We start from the raw sequence: 18,816 nt of genomic DNA, 5'->3' as shown, positions 1-18,816 counted from the left end.
TCATGAGTGATTGGCAGGAGGAGCCTCTCCCAGGCGGATGCTTCCTAGGAAGGTGGTGTGATTGGTCATGCTAATGGACGTATCCTCGTACACCATCCTGATGGAGATCTTCTGGCGAGCGCGCAGTAGACACACCCCTGCAGTGTAGCAGGTGTTGAACTTGCGCTGGCCCGTCTCAATGCTTCGCGTGCAGCGCAAAAATGGCGTCTTGTCCACCATGACCTCATAGCTAGCAATGTCAGTGAAGTTGAGGTAGTAAACCTGACAGAAAGGTTGCGTTGAGAGGGGAAAAACGAGACGTAGGTTGGATTAGGAGGGGCATAGCAAACACAAACACAAAATATCAAAACCCAGGATGATCTGGCAAAAAGCAACACTGCAATAATAGTTCAATTTGTACCATGCAATTACTTTTGAATGACATGCAATACATTCCCTTCACCCATCCAGACATTTCCCTCTGCAGTTACGAACACTGGAAGAAGTAAAGAACTTTCCCAGATTCATATATTTCGACAACATAAGATACTAATGAAATTAAGGATTGCTGGATATTTGGATAATGTAATGAGAATGTGTACCAAATAATTTAATTTGAATACATATATAGGGATATAAAGGGAAAATCGTATCTCAATTTCAGCATTGAACAAAGGACTCGATCAGTTCTTAGTTTAGCACATCTGGTAGCTACTACAAAACGTAGCCACATCTCTTTGTCCTTCGCCTCACGCTAAGGAATCACGAGATAGGCTCCTCCCCTATGGGCCACTAGGCTGGAAAACCATTGGTTCTCAGGGCTACTTCTTCTTCTCTTTGACCTTGCTGACCTATGAGTAAGCATTAGCCACTGGAACTGCAGGGAGAAAGAATGAGTGACATGCAGGCTATAGAAAGAGTTAGGCCCAAGACCGTACTCACTTCTACCTGACTATAGATGAAGTAGGTGCCATCAACCAGCACCTCCAGCTCTCCAGAGCGGGAGTGCATCTTGAACACCTTGTGGTGAATGGATATCATTTTCCAGTTTCTTAATACGCCTTCTGAAAGATCTCAGCGTGAGAAAAGGGCAGTCACTCAACATCCGTAATTGCCACAAAATTAGACATGGTATAACAATCTGCTGTAGCATTGACAAATTGCAAAGTACAAAGTGATCAATCATGTGTCCATTGTTCTCCCGACACAAGACTTGATAGTTTCATCATTCAATGAGAGTTACCTTTCAATATTTGACAAATGTTAATAAGATGTATTGTAACACAAATGAATGAAGACTTGGAGTTGGAACACAGCAAAACAATACCCCTGAATGTGTTTTATCATGACAACGATTGGAGCTGTAGGTCTGGGACAGGTTTCTGCTGGGCTTGATGGACTGCAGATAGAGTAGGGAGGAGCAGACGCTTACCTTCCTTCACCTGTATTGTTGTTTCCTGGCCTTGAAGATGAACCACAGCAGGCTGGAACACAATAAGAAAGAATGAAGAATTACTCTTGGGACTGTTTGATAGATTTATTCAGAACGTACTGTTTTTCTCTTCATGATACTGTAGATACTCAGAAATGACATTTAAGCCGCTACAAAATGAACTTATTGATTCTTTTTTTTTTATTGACATAGCTTGTTTCGTCAAACTTCACAGCCACTATTTTCTTGAAAAAACTATACATTTGCTTGTCACCTTTAAACACACCATCAGCAGCCGACAGTACAAGGCAATTCATGCACACAACGTCCTCAGACTGGACACATACCTGAATGTCTCTGTGTCTGACTTTGTCCACACCTCCTGTGCAGGTTACACAAGAATTCATATGTCAGTTTGATAATGTTATACAGATCACAAGAGCCTAACAACACAACACCCCCCTTAGTGCTCTGACTTCAAAAGACTGCTATACAGACATTCAAATGGGTTCTAAAAGATATCAGAGACATCAGTTCAAGCGGGAAAACTGCCCGCAAAAGTAAAAAAAAAAAGACTCATCTGATGAAACCCACGCTGGGCGGAATGTTATATGTTTGATGGGTGAATGAAGTACGGGACAGCAGGACACTGTGTGCGGACGTTTCCTTTATTTAATTCTTTAAAAAGACTCAATAATTTGAGTCTTTTTTTGGGCCCAGCACCAGTTCTTCGGGGGATGTGCATATACCTTGTCTTTTCTAGGACTTAGCAGAACCTCATCTTCTCAATGGTGTGTGAAGATTATTGAGTCAAAGTGAATCAAAGTTTTGAGGCACCTGCAGGACCTTGAGGGCCAGGAGGTCCCTGTGGGCCGGGGGGGCCGGCTGGCCCTGGAGGGCCCGGGGGTCCTGAGGGGCCCATGGCGTTACTCCCGGGGATGCCAGGGATCCCAGGGATTCCAGGTGGGCCCTGGGGCCCTGGGGGTCCGGGGGGGCCTGGAGCACCAGGAGGACCTTTCTTCCCTAAAAATGAGGACCAGGAAAACTGCATGAGCCTTTCACACATACGCAAGATAGGCCTACTCAAGCTGGTACTGTATGTCTTAAGTTGTGCAATATCCACACACAGGGTAGATCAGCCTGATCTTTCGAGCTCACATTCGGATTCAATTTATGAAGCATCCTGCACCTATTCACATGTGTTTGCCCTCAGAGATTCCACGTGTGGACCAATCAGTGTGCTCTGATATGCTATGGGTGTAGTCTACAAATGTGTAGCCCTACAGGTATGTTGAAGTACTGCACGGGGTACATGAGACGTTAAAAATATGAATGTATATTATACTATACATGACTGAGAACCTCTACATGTTACAAGGATTCAATGATGTGTTTTTGTCAATTACATGCTCATATAATTTGCTGTTCAGTTGAAGGTTGGTCCCTGAGGTTGAGGTCAGGTTTACCTAACGTCCCTCTATACACACGTTCTAAAACAGAGAACGTCCCTCTATACACACGTTGTAAAACAGAGAACGTCCCTCTATACACACGTTCTAAAACAGAGCTTTACCTTTCTTCTTTTCTTTTCTTCTTCCGGTTGATTCTGAGAAAGAGAAACGATAGTGAGATCATGTGACGACCGTCGTCTGCACACACAACCGTTGGCTAAAAATGTGTCCGGTGAAGCAGTTTGATATCGTTCAGTTGTGTCACAACACAAGAGGATTTACCTGCCATTCACCAAATGCTTGTTTCAAATAAGCACAGTGAAGAGTGATAGAACCACACATACTTAAAAGCCATAAAAGCTGAAGCACACATAGCTGAAAGCCATGAAAGCTGAATGAAATGACTAACATGCCAATCGTTTGAGAGCATGTGTGGTTTCCGATCAGACACTTGCAAGGGTACAGAGATCGCACAGCCGAAACACAAGTTAGAACCCAAGAGTGACCTGCCTCTCAGCAGCCCCACCACAGGATCAGACGTCCATCTCCATCCTTACCACTTCCAGACTCCTCTTCCCCCTACTCTACTGTAATTGCAAACATTAAGATAACCCATGAGTCATACAATAAGGATTCCGAGTAGCAGCATGTGGAGCTAATGATTGAGTTTTGCTCGAGGGTCCCTTCCCAAATGATATGAAACAAAGTATGCTATTGCCCTGTATTAAAATAAACTCGCCAGTGTGCCAAGAATAGTCTGTCCATGAAATTAGAGGGCTAAGTTGGTGATGACATGTCTCTATTTCTTGTAAATGCATCAAGGTAATGGTTCCAGATCAAGATAGAGTTTCTCTTGGAGGGATTAGCACATGATTGTTTTCCCTTAATGAGTGATATCAAATCTGGAATGCGTTAGTGAAAGATGTGAAACTCCTTAGTGATTTTTGAAGAAAAGCCTTTGTCTGTGTATCATGGGCGAGAGGAAGGTGGTCTGGGAGTAATTATCGTTTAAGGACGCAGGAATTTTACCGATTTGAGGAAATGCCTCTATAGGTGGTTTTTGTTGTTTATGGCTGTATGTTGCAGTAGCATTTGCTAAGTAAAACATCACAAAGGGAGACCTTACCATCCATTGAGGGGATTTATGCCATGGAATCACATCACACTAATATGTGGTGAGCAGTATTTCAAACGTAGAAAGAAAAAGTATTATAGATAAATTCTTCTCAAAGATCTGGACAGACTGTTTAGACAAGAGGGTTTTTCTGTACCCCAAGACCCCCTTGTGGGGCAATAAGCTTATTCCTATCCTGTATAAGAACAGACAATTTGAGTCTTGGCCCAACAAAGGTATCACCCTCTTGGAACATTACTATGCAGATGGCACGTTTATGTCTTTCCAGCAATTTAAACAGTACTACCATCTGTCTGCTAAAGATTTTTTTTAATACCTACAGCTGAGAAGGGTCAATCTTCAAGGACAGTGGAATTTGCTCGAGTTATCACCTATTGAAGTTATTTTCCATGATGCTCAGCCAATGACTAGAACTATCTCTAAGGTTTATGAAGCCCTACACCCTTCTTGTCAATCCGGGAACCAGAAAGATCAAGACTTAGATGGGAGAGAGATCTAGGGATAGAGATAGATCCTGAATTATGGAGGGGTTTGTATAGTGATGGTGTCACATGTACATTGAATGCAAGGTATAGATTGATTCAATTTAACTTCTTACATCAGATTTATTTAACCTCCTCCAAATTACATGGGTATAACTCTAGTCTTTCACCACTTTGTTTTAGATGTGGCCTAGTCGAAGGCACTTTTCTTCATTCCACTTGGCAGTGTAGCAAACTACAGAATTTCTGGCAAATGGTCTGTGATACTATATCACAAATTCACAGAGTTGTCTTTCCAATGGACCCTGAGATATGACTTTTGGGTAATCTCTCAAATTCTAAACTTGCTAATAGTTATTCCATTAAACTTACGGAAATCTTACTGACCATTGCCAAGAAATGTGTTGCAGTTAAATGGAAGTCTGATCTCCCTGTTGTCAGAAGTGAATGCCTGCTTGCCCTTGGAAAAGATAACCTATTCATTAAGGAACAAAACACAATATTGGCAGCCTTGTATTGCTTACATGGAAAATCTCCCATGATTGAATAATCACTTGTATGACCTGTACACTCACCACACAAGGAGTTTGAATAATCACTTGTATGACCTGTACTCTCACCACACAAGGAGTTTGAAAAGATGACTGTGATAGCTCTTGATCTTTATTCTTTTTGTCTGTTATATTTGATTTATAAACTTTGTTATTATTATTTTATGTATAATTTAAGTTGATGCACTGCCATTGCTTTTGTATTGTTGTGTGTATTTGTATGTTTCACTTAATGTTTGAAAACTTTGAAAATATATATATTTTATATATATTTTTTAAAGATCTGGACAGACACCCTACTGTGCATTCTAAAAATTGCAGGAATACTTCAGTGTGACCATGGCCACAAAGAGCTGAAACACTATTGATGAGTTCATATTGAGGGACGTTGGGGCATTGACTGCGCCCAGTTCTCTGTGGTCTATTTGGATCCATTTCTTCATATGAAGTAAACAGTGTTAGCCTTTCGCCGAAAACAACATCCTCACCCATAGCTCTTGATACTGCCAGGTACTGCATCAGACTGGCTGAACAGAATGTAAATACCTCAGGGGTGTGGATAACAACAACACTTCAATGTCACTGGGCCCAAATCACAGTCTTGGACGGACATTGGAAACAAAATTGCCTGTAATGAGTGTGTGTTGTTTCTTGTCATTGAATTGCATCAATGGATCCAAGTGCTGCTCCAAAGTGCTGCTCATCGACTACTGGAGGGGGATATGCTCAGCTATCCTGTCCATTGTAACAAGTAACATCTGTGCACCAACTGTCAAACGCCAAAGATGGTTGTCAATCACACTGTGACCTGTGATTCTCTGCTGCTGTTTGTATTGGCTTGTAAGTTGTTTTCTCAACAAATGTCATCATTTTGCCGTTTTAATTACCATTGTTTCTTAAGGTTGTCTGTTTGGCTTCTCACGCAATCTATCTATTTTTCTCAAAACATAGAAGATCAAAAGTAAGATGAACAATTTGCTTAAGACTCATGCTTCAATTTTGTATTTATTCCAGATGACTTTCATTCCCAACGAGTGCAATAGTTTCTTTGATGAGAAAAAGTAAACATGTATTGCATGGCTAACTATGCACCAGTATAATGATCAACGCTGCAGTGAGGATGGGTATGTGAGTGTCAACAAGCAACACACAAGTCAACATACGACACACATGGTTCTTTTTCAGACTTTCCCTCAGCTCATTTTTTACATTGAGCTGTGCTAAAATGGGAAACAATTCAGAGAATAACACCTTTATAGACAAAATGAACTTGTTCTTCGTAAACAAGACAAACGTGTCCATCTATGACACACCACCCTCAAGTCAATCTGTCCAATGTCTTCTCCAAAACAACACAATCTGTCAAGGCAATCTTAGCCCAAAGGGAGCATCACTCACGAGACCACTCACTTATCTGTTCAATCATACTTTTCAATTTGTTTTCTTTGGCAGCAGTAAATATGTTTTACTGGAAGACTATGCACATTTAGTTTCAGAGACTAATACTGCAAGTAAAGCCTGTAGCAAACCCTGAACATACTGAGGGTTTAAGTATATTTTTACATAAGAAGCGATGTGTCTCATAGCACTGATTATTAGTGTTTTATTTGATCCCATTGTGTTCGCATGATAAAGATCCACAGAAATAATTCCCTTTTCCCTTTACTGACAGCCTGATGAGGAATCATCATTTCACTGATCAGTTGTGTACAGTATAAGAATGAGTTAACACTCCTCGGGTTTCTTTGGCTGCGAAACAAGCAATAGTTGGACAGTGAGACAGACCTATTGATGCAAAGTCTCCTTTTCTCTCTGTCCTGGACTTGGCTCAATAAACACTTGTCTCAGATTGTTATGATGAAATTGCACCTTGAACAAATCCAGTCTGACAGGAGATTAGAATGGATATAACAAACACTTAAAGCACAATTTCCTCTTCATGCCAACTATGTCTGCTTTCTCTCATGGCCTTACTGACAGCTCATCCATCAGGACAGTTGTAACAATCTCTTCTACAGTGTATGTTTTATGTTCAGCATGTCAGTTTCATTGAAAATCAGGCCAGTTTAATTCCCAAACTCTGCACCCCCCACCCACAGAAATATTTAAGAATAGGATTACTATATCAATACTGTAAATGGCATACAATCTCTAAAGTCTTTTCAAAGATGCGAGTGAGGAAAAAAGTCAAGCAAACACTAGGCCCATTTCGAACGCAAAGTTCAAGCCATAGTGCTACTGCGCTGAAACTAAAGATAGCCTATGTCCAGATGAGTATGTCTGCCTTGCCGGCCCTTAGCTGCTCTTCAGCAGGTGTCCCTACTTATCCCCGGCCTGAACGCAGGTCCCAGAGGGAGGGACAAGGGCCATAAATACTGATCAATGTGTTATGAAGCGGGGAAAACACAAGAAAACAACAAAGAGAGAGAGAGAGCAGGCCGTCGTGTGTGTGTGTGTATGTATGTGTGTGTGTGTGTGTGTGTGTGTGTATGTGACACAGCTCTAATGGCTGTACACTCACCAGAATTGATTTCTTAAAAGAATCCTCCTGTTCCATCTGTAAACAGATTGTGACTAAAAAGTGGTAAAATGCTTTAATGAATGGAACAAATTAGCATCAAAGAACGCCCAGACATTGAAAACACATTTTCACAACACGTACTACAAAAACACATCTGCTGTGAAACGGCTTGCGAAGGCAAACTGCATATTTATGAAGGCAAAGTGCATCTGACATGAAAGAGGAATTATTATTTTGGCAAAGGCTTCAGTGCCAGCTCCTTTGGTCTGATAACTCAGGCAGCTCTTTTAAGTCCTCTCCCAGGACTCGCTGATTGACTTCCATCATTAACACTTCCAGAGAGGGCTGAACAGCTGAGCTCTGGGGTGGATCCAGCAGCAGTGTGTTAACTGTTAACATTTGAAAGATGCAGATGGCTGGTCTACCATTTGGCAATCGACAGAATAACTTTGCACAGCGGGGGGTAACCGCTTGCGTTTTTCGCCATGTGACATCTCTAGAGCACTTTGCAGTCATCCGCATCTCAGACATGTTACACACACGCTCAGACACATTTCAAACACGCTCAGACACATCTCAAACAAACACTTTGCACAGTTGCATACATCTGCCAACAACTTACAATGATGCTATATGCTGCTATAGAGATACTGTATATCTATACAGTATAATGGAGGAATCAAATGGGTTACATTATGAATTAGACCTCCTGCTCATGTTGTAGTCTCATTTTAACCTGTCAGCTGTCCCTATTAAGACGTTTTTTTTTTCTTTTCTTTTTTTTCTTTACCTCAGGTAAGTACAGTGTGACTGACGATCCTGGGCAGGTCCTTGTGTCAGAAGAACATGAAGAAGATTCACAGATTCATGTGTTATAGATTTCTGAGCTTGTCTGCCAACCCAAAGCAAGGTTGCACTCTCAATCTCATGTATAGAAAAGAATCTTCAGACATATTTCAGTTTCATGTTCCCTCTGTACTAAAATTCATACTACCACATGGCAATATGCCTTTCCCCCAAAAATTCAAATTAAAGACCCAGAGTAAACCTTGGCATGGCACAAAAATCTCACCGACTGCCAAGAAGCCCTCATCCGTTGTCCAAATGGAATTGGATCTGCTGTGTGTAATCTCATACCGCATAGATCTCTCAGAGTGCAGCTCTTTTCACTCTTGTGACTGTGATTTGCGGCAGTGTATTCTAATACAGACTTTGTTCTTACAATGCTTATAAAAAGGAAGGTAAACCTGCCAGGAAGCAGGTGGTGGAAATTGTTAACATGCGTTCCTTAGCCCTGGGATGGTCGCTTGTTGCTTTAAAAGATCAATCTTAATTGAATAAACTTGCCACATATAATTAAATACAAGTCACATAAATGTACCAATGCAATTGTTCTAAGTGTATTCAATTAAATAATCTGCCTTGTGTCCTCATTTGGACAGACTTTTAAACCTGTGCTGCTGCTTCTTAAAAAGTCATGTAAAAGAGATTAAATGGATAATAAGTTTAAATCGAATTGAATTATGAAAACAAATGGATGTTATACAAGACAATGAGTCAGCCAATGGTCAAGTCTAGAAATTAGGTCTAATATCCCTGTGCTCCACACTAGGGGAAAAACAGCATTATCTAATGCAGCGCACTGCGCTCCCAGCCCTGTCAAAATCCTTGTCATGGAACTATGTCTGTGTAAGCCCTGGAGAACTTAACACACACGCTGAGACGAGGAGGAACAACACAGACCCGGGCCAATCGGCCAATCTATCATCTCTCTTCCTAATTTGATTTAAGAAGAGCAGAGTTAGCCAGCGGTTTCACTGTTGGACAAGTCTCACAGTAGGAGGCCTGATTGGTTGCAAACCATTACACAGTGGTATTCAAACGCTGGGAGATGAAAAATTACATTACGTATCTTCATCGTGTTTTTCGCCTGTCCTTAGTCGTTGAAAACTCTACTTGGTAAGTTTTGTCTCCATAATTCACCTTGCTAGATTTGTGAGGTAGTATATGTTCGCCATAATATACAGAGCACACAGAGTAGGCCCTGGGCTGCAGTTGTTGGCAGCTGAGCTATAGGGGTTCTGTGTTGAAGAACCATGATATATATGAGTATGATAGGACATTGGCCAAAATAGCATGAGATTTATTTGACATAATGGCCCTTTGATTTAATAGTCCTGCTGACTTTACCCTTAGATGGGTGCAACTTCGTACACCGTCTGTTTAAAGATCCTCTATAAAACCGCAGAGCGTAAATGTCTATAAATCTATACTTTGCAGGGTAGTGAAGTCTGAGTTCACACGGAATGTACACAGAAAGTTCAGGTACAGTATCTCATTCTGACAGCCCCCCTGTGGAGCAGCTCCACCTCCACCTGGCCTGGATCACACAAGGACACCAGGCCTTCAGGACTCATTTCAATCTATTTCCATTGAAAACACAACCCTATACTAGGCTACATACTGTAAGGAATGAATAAGTACATTCTGTCTTCATTCAGCCTTGATTACAGCTTCCTTTATCCATTGAGAAAGTTTGACTGAAGTGAAGACAGATGGGTTTTGCGGTTTCAGCAAATCTTTTCAGAGCGAGCTCAGTGACACATGTAGGTGATGATAATGAGGAGGAGCTACATGACAGGTGAACATTAAGCCCTTCCTTGCGAGTGCCCCAGGGATCTCTGTCGGAGCACGTCTCAAAGGGATCCCGGATCTGCTGTGACCCCCAGCCTTTGACGAACAGGTGAAAATCACAACCATTTTGTACCTTGCAAAGATGAATGCTGCCTTCAATACAGGGCTTAAGCTCCCCGAGGAGAAAACACACAGGGTTTTGGGTTCCCCTCTCTTCCTCTTGCATTGTCTCTTAAACCAAGGGTGGTAAAGATCAGGTGTCACAGGGAGTTCGTTAACACACGAACATCTCATCTGTGGAAGTGGCCAGAGCCGAGCGGCGCATGTGTGATCCCACACCCAGTCGGTGTCGTTTCCAGTCAGGTCTTCCAGCTTAAACTAAATTGATCCTTGTTAAAACACTTTCCAGGAACATAACAATGTTGGCCTTCACAAGTTCATCACAGTTCATTGACGTGATTATGTCGGGATTCTGCCTGGGAAAACTACCACAGATGTTTACGGACGGCACGTTGTTTATGAGAGTGCGAGGAAATCATACCGCCTTCTGATGTGATGCGTTCACAATGTGGGCTTGGCCCCATTGTCTTGCCTCTATTCCTCAATATGTTCCCAACATAAGTCTCATGGTAGTCTGCAGTTGTTCAAGCTTCATCTATATTTTACACATACTTTTAGGAAATACTCCCACGGTTGCTATCTCTCCCAGGTATTTTTCCATGGCTGTCTGTCGAGCCATTCCTCCGTGCACATCTTGGGAATGTGAGTAACTCAAGGCCAGACAGGCCTTGCAGTAGCAGCCAAAGACCTGGCACCTCTGGTGCGTGCCAACACCTTTCTAGCATTCTCTAGTTTGGCACACTCCACATGCAGTAAACCCTCTTGTGCATTTGGGCTTGCATGTGTCTTTATAACCGGAGGAAAACTTTTCTGGCAGCTGTTTTAAACATACTAAATTAATTCCCTAATGTGCAATATCCTATTCCCTAAATGTACTTGGCGACTGACATATCATCACTAAACATATCTATCTACATATCAAGGGATATTCTCAGTGTGGGCCAAGAGAACAGCAAGATATGATCCCATCTGGAAATCTCAGCACCAGTTGTCCTCAGCTACAGTATCTCCCTAGAAAAAAAATAGACCCGCTCCATATTTACATGTAAATAAATCCTCCATCCGGGAAGCAAATACCTTCAAAACACACGCCAATCACCCCCCCCCCCCTCCTCTAGTGTTTGGAGGTAATCAGAGGAAAGGAAGAATACTGCAGTGGTGGCTGACAGGATCATTCCAGCCTTATTGTGAGTGAAGCTGAGGTATGCACAACCCTTCAACTGATACCTAGGTAGAGGCCCCTGAATGGAATAAGAGGGAGGAGAGCGAGGGAGAGAGACAGAGGGGGGGGAGGGGGAGAGAGAGTGAGAGTGTGAAAGAGAGAGTGAGAGAGAGAGAAAGAGAGAGAGTGAGAGTGCGAAAGAGTGAGAGAGAGAAAGAGAGAGAGAGTGAGAAAGAGAGAGAGAGAGAGAGAGAGAGAGAGAGAGAGAGAGAGAGAGTGTGTGTGTGTTCAGGCTAATGACAGAGCACCCAAACAAATCACTGCATTGTAAATGTACACATGCAATGCATCTCAGGCTCTGAACTAAACACCACATCAAAAAGTCCTGTGTTCACCCCTGTCAAACCAAGAAAGGAGGATGGCCGCAAAAATGTAATTAAGTTCTGGTTTCTTACCAAGTTCATAGAAGTGGGGAAAAATTCCCTCCCAATGTGCACAGACTCAACCTCTGTAAACACAGCACAGCATAGCTAGCTAACATTACAAAACAAACTCCCACCATCTCCTAGTCCTTCTGATTCCTGCTCCTTGAGTTATGCTTTATAATAAATCCATGTAACCTAGCAAAGAAGAGCAACATTTTAAGACATTATCTGAATTGAATGAAAGTTAATACCTGATTCAGGTCGCTTCTGACTCCTTTTGGTGCGGAGAATGACATGTTCACTGTCCTCTGTTGGGTGCGAGTTCTCCCTGTTCCTTGGGGGTAATGTGTGCTGTTGTTCAGTGAGGAGAGGAAGGAAGAGTTGTCATTATTCACAATGCATTTGATCAGTTTGAATAATATCTGCTCTATATAACTCTAGATGACAGTTATGACAGTTTGAAAAAGATAAGTATTCACTTTCACTGAATTTATGGAAATGAGAAGAGATAAAAACAATGTTGATGTTCTTTCAAGGCTACAAAGCAAGCGATATTTCAGACCCCGACTGCTGGGATGAATTAGATTTGTCTCTGTGTTTTGGCCTTTGTTGACTGAATAGCTTGGCTTTGTTCATTTTTAGTATTAACTGAGAAGAGGGAGTGGGGGAGGGGAAGTTAGAGATTAACTTCTCTGTAGAATACCCAGCTCCGGGGAAACAATGTGAAAACATAATTCCATTGATGGAAGGCATCAGGCTTGTGTGAATGGTGCAAGATGGCACAGGTGCAGGAAACCAGAGCAGGCTGCAGGGAGATGGGATGATGGCGGACAATCAGACGTTGGCCTCACGGCGCTTCCCTTGGCAGAGCCGACTGCCAGTTCCCAAGGTTCTCGCTTGAGCTGTGCTATTGATCGCCAATCAGACGCGGCACGTTCTTATGATCGTTATATTAAGAAGCCGTACATGTCGTGGCCCCGATGCCAGAGGATTTCTGGTCTAACCCTTCACCACACAACAGATGTGGTATTCTGTTGTTACTTGGAGGAGTGCAAGTATAGCTTTTTTCACTTTCCAAAGTTCCCAAACGGAAACTGATGAAGGCAAAACTAACTGTACCTGTGAAATTAGGGGAAAATTGGCAAGGAAGGCTTCGCTTACCAAACATGAACAATGAGCATTACCTCACATGACTCCCAGCCAAATGTTTCATTTTATGGCCCATCTGCATTCCTTTTAGGTGATAGTCCACTTCCACCGGCTATGATTATATACTGCTGGGGTGAGTCTGATGCACACTTGTCAGTGTTTATAGTGTACCTACTCCTAAATACAGATACTCTGTCATTTTTTGAGGCTTTACAGATATCCTGGTATTTACTACCTGTCTATGCTCCTATGTTAAAGCAGAAAGGTTGATTCAGCGTTCGTGAATCAACGTCTTTGTGACGCGCATCGCGGACGGTTGGTATTACTACTCGCCTATGCCCCGATGTTAAGCAGGAAGGTCGATTCAGCACGTGCGAATCAACAAGGACATCGTCTACACACCTCAGCCTGAGCTGAAGGAAACCAACAGACCGGCTTCCGTGGATGCTCCCGCTTTGAAAAAGACTGAATTTTGTGCTTAGTGCTGCACCTGGCCGACATTAAAACCGGGCAGTACAATAAAGGGTGAAAGCAGTGCTGGGAGTTTATTTTGTTTATCGGCGGGGGCCTTTGATATCCCAGCCAGCCCGTAAAGGGGGGAGGACGGCCAAGACTTCAGCTAACCTGACAGGCACTCATTACAGTCTGCCCAGCTTTAGACAAGACCCCTGAACCTCAGCTCTTTGGAAAGTTGACTCGCAGCAAAGTACTTTTCCACTGAAAATACTTAGAAGGTCTAGATTGTTGCTTAGCTGTGCTCAGCGCTGTTGAGCACCTTCATGAAAATAACACTGTCATATACATGTATATCACAGAAGTTATTTTAATTCATGTCAAATGTGCGTCTTATTGCTACAACAGAATTGATGGGTGGGAGTTATTACCTCCGCCCCAGCGACAGCGCAGGGCGAGAGGTAATGTTTTCGGTGGCGTGTGTGTGTGTTTGTGTGTGTGTGCGTGTGTGTGTGTGTGTGGGTGCGTGTGTTAGAAGAATTACACAAAATCTACTGGACTTATTTTCATGAAGCCATTAAATTTTGGAGCGGATCCGACGCACGGTTCGTGTCCACGGGCAGCCCAAACACGGCCGGCCATTCACCTCCATTCATTTTTTTAAACCAGGATTACGCACAAACTTCCTGACCGATTTTCATCAAACTCAGTGGAGAGGCGTAGCATGGGCCAACTTACAACCTCTTAAATTGGAGCTGATCCGAATCACGGGTCGGTCCACGGGCCGCCCAAACACAGACGGACTGCCGATTCACTTCCATTCATTTTTTGGACTATGATTACGCAAAAACTACCAAACTGATTTGTATGAAACTCAGTGAAGGGGTGTATCACGGGCTACCTTAGAACCCATTAAATTTTGGAGCAGATCTGAATCACGGGCCGGATCCATGAATGAAAACAAAACTTAGAACAAAGCCAGCTCCTCGTGCAGACACAGGGTTTGGACTGGGGTGTGCGGGGGGAGAGCCCGGAGTGGACTGCATTGCCCCCCCCCCCCCCCCCCCTCGCTGGCTGTGACCCGAGGGGGGCGCCACAGAGGCGGCCAAATACAGCCACCCATTCACCTCCAGTCATTTTTACCTCCACCACAGTCATCATCATGAGAACCCAAACACGGCCCGGACGGCCATTCACCTCCATTCATTTTGTTGGACTAGGATTACAAAAAAACCACCAGACTGCTTTTCATGAAACCAGGTGGAGGGGTGTAGCGTAGAGCCATGAAATGCATTCAGGGACGGAGGTCTGTGCTCTCTGAGCACCATTTCTAGTTCATTATCTTATGTCTGCAATTCAGCCGACGTCAATCCAATATCTGGCTTGCATCCAACGGTAACAGGGGGAGATCTTTAGTCCAAGATAAATGATATACGAAGTGAAGTATGGGATGACAAGCACTGTGATGTCACCTTAAATGATTCATCCCAGCAGATGGCTGATCACTACATGCTGTCAATCACTAGGCCTTATCTCCATGTCCATCAGGCACATATGCACATCTGAAACAAGATATCAGCAGGCATGGGCAGTAGCTGGGGGGAAAATGATGCAGTTGAACAAGATTATTAATGAAAAGTAATTTGAGGTCTTCGAGCAATAACACAAGCAGAGTTCTTAAAGGTATAATGTTTCACACTTACTGGATTAAGAATTAAGATTTCAACATTTGACAAGAACATGTGCTCCGTGGGCAGATATCATCTTTCAGTGGGATGGGTAAAACTAACAGCCTGCTCTTAGATAAACTGTGTTCATACTTCACTGATCTACAGCAGTTTTCAAAAGCTTGCGTAACAAATTAGCTAACAGCCTTAGCACTACTTGTTGCTTCAAGGCATACAAATCATAAACATATCTAAGAGTTATATTACCACAAAACCCAGACAAAACCAGTCATTGTAAATCATGAGGACTTTGTGTCAAGACATTACCAGTCCCTTTCCAAAACTACTGGAGGCCTAGTATAGCACAAAACTATAATGTATATTTCCGGGTAAATCACACAGATTAAAATGAATCAAATAATGAAGAATTCTGCCTCCAGATAACAGTGATTGATAAGACAAGGGGCAGAGGAAGAACATGTTCTGTAGCAAGGGGTGAGGGGAAGAGAAGACTGTTTGTAGAGCAACAGGGAAGATAAGTAAATCAGACAGGAGAGAGAGGGAGAGAAAGAGAGAGAGAAGAGAGAGATGCCCCCGGGAGAAGGGGAACACATCCAGCATCGGTGGAACCCGTTGTGGGGTGGAGTAGGTTATCACCGGGATAGATGCTGACCTGCCAAATGCTAACCCAATGCGCCGGGTCTCTGAAAGGCGGGAGAGACGCGTTGTCTAGACTGTGCAACATGAGTCCGCCGTGAGACGTGGAGCATTTCTATGCAGGCGGCGTTTTCCAGGTGCGTTTTAAATTGCACCTTTTATACCGACGGCGGACATTGCCATCTCATTTATCGGACTGTAATGGAGGAGACCACACGATGGTACAAACCTTTTACCCCGTCTATGGAGGCGCAGTCAGCAGCAGATACTGGAGCTGAGTCTGCAGCCATGCACTCACCTGAACCCTACACAGTCAAGACTCCAGCATGGCCAGCGGACATAAGCCCCAGTGTTTAATAGCCCAGTACGATATCTACAATACAGTATCTACTGAATAGGACAAGTATGTATTTACTGTCGACTGCATTAGAATGAATGACTGTTTTTACTGGCCGGCTAATTCATGCCTGATCAGAAATGAGAGAAATATAGATAGTAAGGTTACAAACAGCCCACATCTGTTGACTGTGCGGCACATTAGCACAGCATGTCCCCTTTGTGCTTCCCCTGGGGGTGGGTCACGCACTTGGCTCTGGGCTGTGATTTAGAGGCTTCTCAGCGAGATACGTGTGGTGCACAGGGGCCAAGCCCCATAGGCCAGCCTGCAGCAGTCAGACACAAGCCAACCCTGAGGGGGCCAGAGGGACAACGAGAGAGAGAGAGAGAGAGAGAGAGAGAGAGAGAGAGAGAGAGAGAGCGAGAGAGAGAGACCGGATTGACTTATTCCAAACCACCCCGAATGGACCACCCAAAGTCTGGACCTTGACGAAGGCCAACACTGCAGTGTGTGTGTATGTATGTATGTGTGCGTGCATGTGTGCGTGTGTGTGTGTGTGTGTGTGTGTGTGTGAATATGAGAGTGAGAAATGGTCTTCTTTCTGTGTCTAAACAGAATGAGCTGTTCTAGAGAGGTCAATGTGATGGATGATGTGACATGCTGGAAATGTAGATCTGGGGGGAATATGACGAAGGACTGATTGCTAAATCATTGAATTCAGTCCTGCAGCGACATGTACAGCATTTTTGGGATATGCTGAGGGGGTAATGCTATCACATTTGGGAATGTGTTTGGGAAAGAGGAGCTACAGTGAGGAAACTATAACCTGGAGCTACTGTTTTATTGATTTGTTTTCAATCTGTCTGAATGCCACACAAATCCAATGCTCAGGAATTATTAAATGAATGTTGGATAGGAGGCCTCATTCAAAACACATGGAAACCAAAGACAGATATATTTTGGCTATAGCTATGTATGTGAAGGGTGATTTGATAAGACTCTTGTATTCTGAGATCCTGGTATTTAGTGAAATGTTTGGACTTGACCAACGCAGGCCCCACCCTTGACAAGCTATAGTGCCATGCAAACAGTGTGAGCACAGCTGTGGAAGTAAGCTCCTCTCACTGAGGTACTGCAATTGCTTTGAAGTTTCACTTGATTAAAAACAAAAAAAAAGTGTTAGTCTTTCAGACCGTGGACCAAATGTGCAGCAGTGATTAAATCACAGAGATGGAAACAGGGTGATTACGCGTAATGTGTGTGGATATGTTTCACAGTAGCTTCCTCTTCTTCCCTATTTATTTTCACTTGTCATGCAAACCCATGTGTGCCTGCATGAGTACTGCTTTTTATTTCATGAAAGATGGAGTCAGTCATTATGTTGTGAAGAGCCCATAAAAAACCCCACAATGGATGTGTGGAACATTTCATGACCTTTCCCATGAATGATTTAAAGAATAAACAAAACTGCTACTGTTTATACAAAGACAAATGTTTTGTATACAAAAAGCAGAGAAGAAAATGACTGGTACATGGAATGGGAATCAAATGTGTCCCACAGCCCACTCTCTTCCATGGAATGGTCCGCACAATTGATTCATGTTAGATGAAACTTGTGAGTGTTGACAGCATACATCCATGTCCAAGTGCCCTTATGTAAACTTTCCGTCATGGAAAGTGCTTGCCGATATCATTACTCACATCATACATAATTTTAGACATTTTAGGTATTATCCACAAGGAGACTGTTGATGGGTGGTGGTGGTGGTGGTGATGATGGTGGTGGTGATGGTGGTGGTGGTGGTGGTGGTGGTGGTGGTGGTGGTGATGGTTGTGGTGGTGGTGATGGTGGTGGTGGTGATGGTGGTGATGGTGGTGATAGTGGTGGTGGTGATGGTTGTGGTGGTGGTGGTGGTGATGGTGGTGATGATGATGATGGTGGTGATGGTGGTAGTGGTAATGGTGGTGGTAGTAATGGTGATGGTGGTAGTGGTAGTAGTGATGGTGGTATTAGTGATGGTAGTAGTAGTGATGGTGGTGGTGATGGTGGTAGTAGTGATGGTGGTAGTAGTGATGGTGGTGGTGGTGGTGGTAGTAGTGATGGTGGTAGTAGTGATGGTGGTGGTGGTGGTGGTGGTGATTGTGGTAGTGGTGGTAGTAGTGATGGTGGTGGTAGTGGTGATGGTGGTAGTAGTGATGGTGGTATTAGTGATGGTAGTAGTAGTGATGGTGGTGGTGATGGTGGTAGTAGTGATGGTGGTAGTAGTGATGGTGGTGGTGGTGGTGGTGATGGTGGTAGTGGTGGTAGTAGTGATGGTGGTGGTAGTGGTGATGGTGGTAGTAGTGGTGGTGGTGGTAGTGATGGTGGTAGTAGTGGTGGTAGTGATGGTGGTGGTGGTGGTGGTGATGGTGGTCGTGGTAGTAGTGATGGTGGTGATGGTGGTAGTAGTGATGGTAATGGTGATGGTAGTAGTAATGATGGTGGTAGTAGTGAGGCCCCTGTTTTGTGCTGTGCAATTGATTCATGCTAGATGAGTGTGAGTGTTGACAGCATACATCCATGTCCAAGTGCCCTTATGTAAACTTTCTGTCATGGAAAGTGCTCGCCGATATCATTACTCACATCATTAGGTATTATCCACAAGGAGACTGTTGGGACAT

The 18,816-nt window shown here is 43.5% G+C and overlaps 1 protein-coding gene across 1 annotated transcript in view; it reads right to left on the bottom strand.

Annotated features, from left to right (window-relative positions):
* The window catches only part of eda (ectodysplasin A), a gene marked incomplete at both ends in the record, with an annotated part of 31,602 nt that continues 12,786 nt past the window's right edge, over positions 1–18,816 (bottom strand). Inside the window, 6 exons of the mRNA XM_084449554.1 lie at positions 1–261; positions 922–1,052; positions 1,412–1,503; positions 2,245–2,434; positions 2,985–3,017; positions 12,144–12,220. Of these exons, the coding sequence (XP_084305680.1) occupies positions 1–261; positions 922–1,052; positions 1,412–1,503; positions 2,245–2,434; positions 2,985–3,017; positions 12,144–12,220 (784 nt within the window). The remainder of the gene's footprint in view (positions 262–921; positions 1,053–1,411; positions 1,504–2,244; positions 2,435–2,984; positions 3,018–12,143; positions 12,221–18,816) is intronic.

Source organism: Borostomias antarcticus (genome assembly GCF_949987555.1).
Source record: "Borostomias antarcticus genome assembly, chromosome: 15".
NCBI classification, from domain to species: Eukaryota; Metazoa; Chordata; class Actinopteri; order Stomiiformes; family Stomiidae; genus Borostomias; species Borostomias antarcticus.
This window is presented reverse-complemented; position numbering and strand designations above follow the sequence as displayed.